Here is a 4,597-nt window from a genome sequence, read left to right as displayed (position 1 = left end):
GACCGCCCGGTTGCAGGGTCCATGCAGGTGATGAACAAGACCCCGCCCCCCCACGGGTCTGCCCCCAGTCTCACCTCCGACCGCCCGGTTGCAGGGTCCATGCAGGTGATGAACAAGACCCCGCCCCCCCACGGGTCTGCCCCCAGTCTCACCTCCGACCGCCCGGTTGCAGGGTCCATGCAGGTGATGAACAAGACCCCGCCCCCCCACGGGTCTCCCCCCGCAGTCTCACCTCCGACCTCCCGGTTGCAGGGTCCATGCAGGTGATGAACAAGACCCGGCGCATCATGGAGCAGGGCGGCGCGCACTTCATCAACGCCTTCGTGACCACGCCCATGTGCTGTCCCTCGCGCTCCTCCATCCTCACCGGCAAGTACGTCCACAACCACAACACCTACACCAACAACGAGAACTGCTCCTCGCCCTCCTGGCAGGCGCAGCACGAGAGCCGCACCTTCGCCGTGTACCTCAACAGCACCGGCTACCGCACAGGTGAGGGGGCGGTGGGCGGGGCCGGGGAGTGACAGCCGGGTCCTCCCCTAAGTTCTGGCCTGGGCTGCCCTGAGCGTGGTCCACGCACTGCTGGGGGTTGGGGGGGTACCCAGATGATTCTAGACAGTAAGTAGAACCGCTGTCTTTTCATGTCTATGCTGCACGTTTTATTTCTATGTATTAGAAAGATAGGCTCCTCTTGTCTTCAGGAGTGATACAAAGTGACCTTTTCAAAGGAATGTATGTTCCAAAGGAAAGTGAGTTCATTTAAAATATGGGTTATAAGGCCGGGCGCAGTGGCTCAATTCCAGCACTTTGAGAGGCCGAGGCGAGAGGATTGCCTGAGCCCCTGGGTTGGAGACCACCCCAGGCAACTTGGCAAGACCTTGTCTCTACAATAATTCAAAAATTAGCTGGGTGTGGTAGCGCTCGCCTATAGTTCTGGCTACTTGGAAGGCTGAGGCAGAAAGATCACTGGAGCCCAGCAGGCGGGCGCTGGGGTGGCCACGAGTGTGCCCCTGTGCTCCAGCCTGGGCGACGGAGTAAGACTCCAACTCAAAAACAAAAACAAAAATTAGGGATTGTAGTACAAGAAGGCCACAGAGCACCTGTGCCTGAGTCCACATTCTCTGTTAATTGTTATTAAAGCTACCAGGGCCTGTTTTATTGACTCCAAACCCCCAGCTGGGAAAAAGGTTCCAGAACATGGCAGTAGGGAATGGGAATTCAAATGGGTGTGGACAGTGGAGGGGAACATGCAGGACTGTGTCGCCGCTCTCTACGGGGTGGTAGCCTGGCATGGGTGGGCTGTTCACACTTCTGTGGGATACCCTCCTGCCTGTAGGAGGTACCGGTGGCGTTGGTTCCCAGGAGACAGCGGCCCTGGCTCCTGTCTGCTCATCTTGCATAAGACCTTCTGGGGGGTCCGAAGGCTCACCTATCTGACTGGCTGCCTGGAGTAGAGACGCAGTGACAGGACAGTCCCTTACCTCAGCACCATTGCAAAATCCTCCAGACTCCATTTCGCTTGCTTTAATTAAAGATAAATAAATACTCCCCACCTCGGGTATGAAGCTGCAGCAGTTGTGCAATCAGATATTGTGACTGGGATGTTGCAACCCCCAGGAAGTTGCATTCAAGTGTCAAGGGGTTTGTGTGGGTGGGTCGGTGGATGGGAGTGATGTCAGGGAAGGACAGATGCCCCTTCCGCTGGGTTCACACGCTGAACCTGTGGCCCTACAGTGTGGGCAGGCGAGGGTGCTTTGGGGTAGGGAGCAAGCCAGTGAGATGTGGCTTCTTAAGATTCAAACAGAATCCCTAGAAAGGCGGTCCTGCTGAAAACCAGGACAGCCTCGTCTCTGTACCTCGTTCCTGCGTGTCCCACGTGCCATCATGCAGAAGCAGAGCCTCGTGGTTCCGGGGTCTCTGCAGAAAGCTGTGAGTGACAGAGGTTACTCTGGGCCACCACCCTAGATGGTTAGGGGGGCTGGGTGTTGCTAGCAGAAGCGGGGCAGGTGGGGCCTACAGCAAAGACCGGCCCTTCTTAGGGGCACCTGCCACCAAGGTCCTGAAATTAAAGCCACGCATGCTCAGAGCCACCAACATTCCAGATAACATTTTTTTTGAGTCAGTGCAGTGGCAAGATCACAGCTCCCCACAGCCTCGATCTCCTGGGTTCAAGCAATCCTTCCACCTCAGCCTCCCAACTAGCTGGGACCACAGGCGCACACCACCACCCAGATAATTTTTTAATTTTTTGTAGAAATGAGATCTCACTATGTTGCCCAGGACTCAAGCAGTCCTCTCACCTTGGCCCCCCAAAGTGTTGGGATTACAGGCATGAGCTACCACACCCAGCCCAAATATTTTTAAATCTTAATTTTTAGCTGAAATCTCCTGATTGTAAATATGTTGGCAAAACTCGGTTTTTAAAAAATGTACACTGTGGGCCAAAGAAAATATGTCTGAGGCCTGGGTGTGGCTCATAGATTCTCTTGTAACACGCTCTGGCTGAACAGTCTGTGAGGAAACCCTTGGGGTGGATGGTTCACAGGAACAGAAACCCTGAAAGTGTTCTCGTTAATTCTCCCCATTTGACAGCCAGGGCAGTGCAACCCAGAAAAGAGATTTGCCCAGAGTCATGAAATGAGGTCGTGTAGCAGAATCAAAATTGAAAGTGGCCAGGCATGGTGGATAATACCTGTAATCCCAGTGCTTTGGGAGGCCAAGGTGGGGGGATCACTTGAGACCAAGAGTTTGAGACCCGTCTGAGCAACATGCCTGAAGCCCCAGCTACTTAGGAGGTTGAGGCAGGAGGCTCACTGGATCCCAGGAGTTCGAGGCTACAGTGAATGTGACTGCCACTGCTCTCTGGCCTGGGCAACAGAACGAAACCAAATCTCTCTTTTTAAAAAAAGAAAATGGAGCTGGGTGCGGTGTCTCACGCTTGAATCCCAGCACTTGGGGAGGCCAAAGAGGGAGAATTACTTGAGCTCAAGAGTTTGAAAACAGCCTAGACAACATAGTGAGACCTTGTTTCTACAAAAAAATTTTTAAAACTAAGGCTGGGCATGGTGGCTCATGCCTGCAATCTTAGCACTTTGGGAGGAAGAAGTGAGAGGATTGCCTGAGCCCAGGGGTTTGAGACCAGCCTGGACAATTTAGCGAGACCTCATTTCTACAATAAATTAAAAAAAATAAAATTAGCCAGGCATGGTGACATGCACCTGTGGTTCCAGCTACTTGGAAGGCTGAGGTGGAAGGATTGCCGGAGCCCAGCAGGTTGCTGGAGTGGCTGTGAGCGTGCCACAGCACTCCAGCCTGGGTGACAGAGTGAGACTCCAACTCAAAAAAATAAAAAATAAGAAAATTAACCAGGCATGGTAACGTGCACCTGTAGCCCCCTTACTTGGGAGAGTGAGACCCCAACGATAAATAAATAAATAAATAAATAAAGGAAAGCAAGGCCATGGGAATTTGGCGGGGGGCGGGTATGGGCATTGTGTCCCTCAGACTGAAAGGAAACTCATATATCCTGTGGTCTTGGGGGGGGCTCGTGGTTGGAGCTAAAGCCTCGTGTTTCAAAGTCATACAGATGACACAAGAAAGGGAGTCATCTCGAGAATAAACAGCCTTTTAAAATTGACTTCCCAAACCTTATCCTTGAATTTACACAAGTCGCCGAAAAGCTGTCTCCTGAGAGAACTGCTTTCCTCCAGCGATGTTCAAGTATTATTCCCTGGTGAAGACTGAGAGCACAATGTCAAGTGTACACATGGAACAGTAAAACTGCCATTGGGAATTGTATTCCTCGAGTCGGCATCTCACTCTGCTGCCCAGGCTGGAGTGCAGTGGCACGCTCACAACCACCACAGCTTTAAAATTGACTTCCCAAACCTTATCCTTACCTGCTGGACTCTGCCTCAGTCTTCCAAGTAGCTCGAACTATAGTCACACGCCACCATGCCTGGCTAATTTTCTGTTTTATTGTAGAGATGAGGTCTCGGCAAGTTGCCCAGGCTGATCTCGAACCCCTGGACTCAGGCAATCCTCTCACCTCTGCCTCCCAAAGTGCTGGGATTATAGGCTTGAGCCACCACTCCTGGCCTTATTCACTATATTTCCAATGTCCCTCCATACGAGGAATCCCATTGCAGCCTCACTTTCAGAACTCAGGGCCTCAAAGACATCTGTTTACTCTGATGAACTTGTGTGCTCCTGGTTATTAAATAACAAGATCTGTGTGCCCTGTACACCTTCCCTCTTTGACCTGGCAGCTAGGAAGCACCTGTTTGAGTTTTTGAGTTTTATGTTAAGTTGCTGTTCAAAGTGAAAACATTTTAAAGATCTCAATACATGGATATCAGTTATACTGATCAATGTCTATTGATTGGGAAAATGATTTTTAAAAAAAACTAGAATGAATTAAGAATACCTTTCTTTCTTTCTTTCTTTCTTTCTTTTCTTCCTTTTTTTTTTTTTTTTTTTGAGTTGGAGTCTCACTCTGTCGCCCAGAATGGAGTATAGTGGCCACTCCCGGCCACCACAGCCTCAACCTGCTGGGCTCCGGTGATCCTTCCGCCTCAGCCTTCCAAGTAGCAGGAAT

At 51.1% G+C, this 4,597-nt stretch overlaps 1 protein-coding gene across 2 annotated transcripts in view; it reads left to right on the top strand.

The window, feature by feature from the left end:
* Positions 1–240: 240 nt before the first annotated feature.
* SULF2 (sulfatase 2) overlaps positions 241–4,597 on the top strand; it is a 69,375-nt gene continuing 65,018 nt past the window's right edge. The window contains exon 1 of one of the 2 annotated variants that reach the window (XM_008056289.1): positions 241–492. In XM_008056289.1, the coding sequence (XP_008054480.1) occupies positions 258–492 (235 nt within the window). In that variant the 5' untranslated portion in view covers positions 241–257. The remainder of the gene's footprint in view (positions 493–4,597) is intronic. The other variant, XM_021711471.1, reaches the window with a different exon arrangement.

The sequence above is a fragment of the Carlito syrichta genome, unplaced genomic scaffold (genome assembly GCF_000164805.1).
Source record: "Carlito syrichta isolate Samal-C Ts95f unplaced genomic scaffold, Tarsius_syrichta-2.0.1 Scaffold302313, whole genome shotgun sequence".
Classification (NCBI taxonomy): domain Eukaryota; kingdom Metazoa; phylum Chordata; class Mammalia; order Primates; family Tarsiidae; genus Carlito; species Carlito syrichta.
The sequence above is the reverse complement of the archived record's forward strand: the minus strand, read 5'-3'. Positions and strand labels throughout refer to the sequence as shown.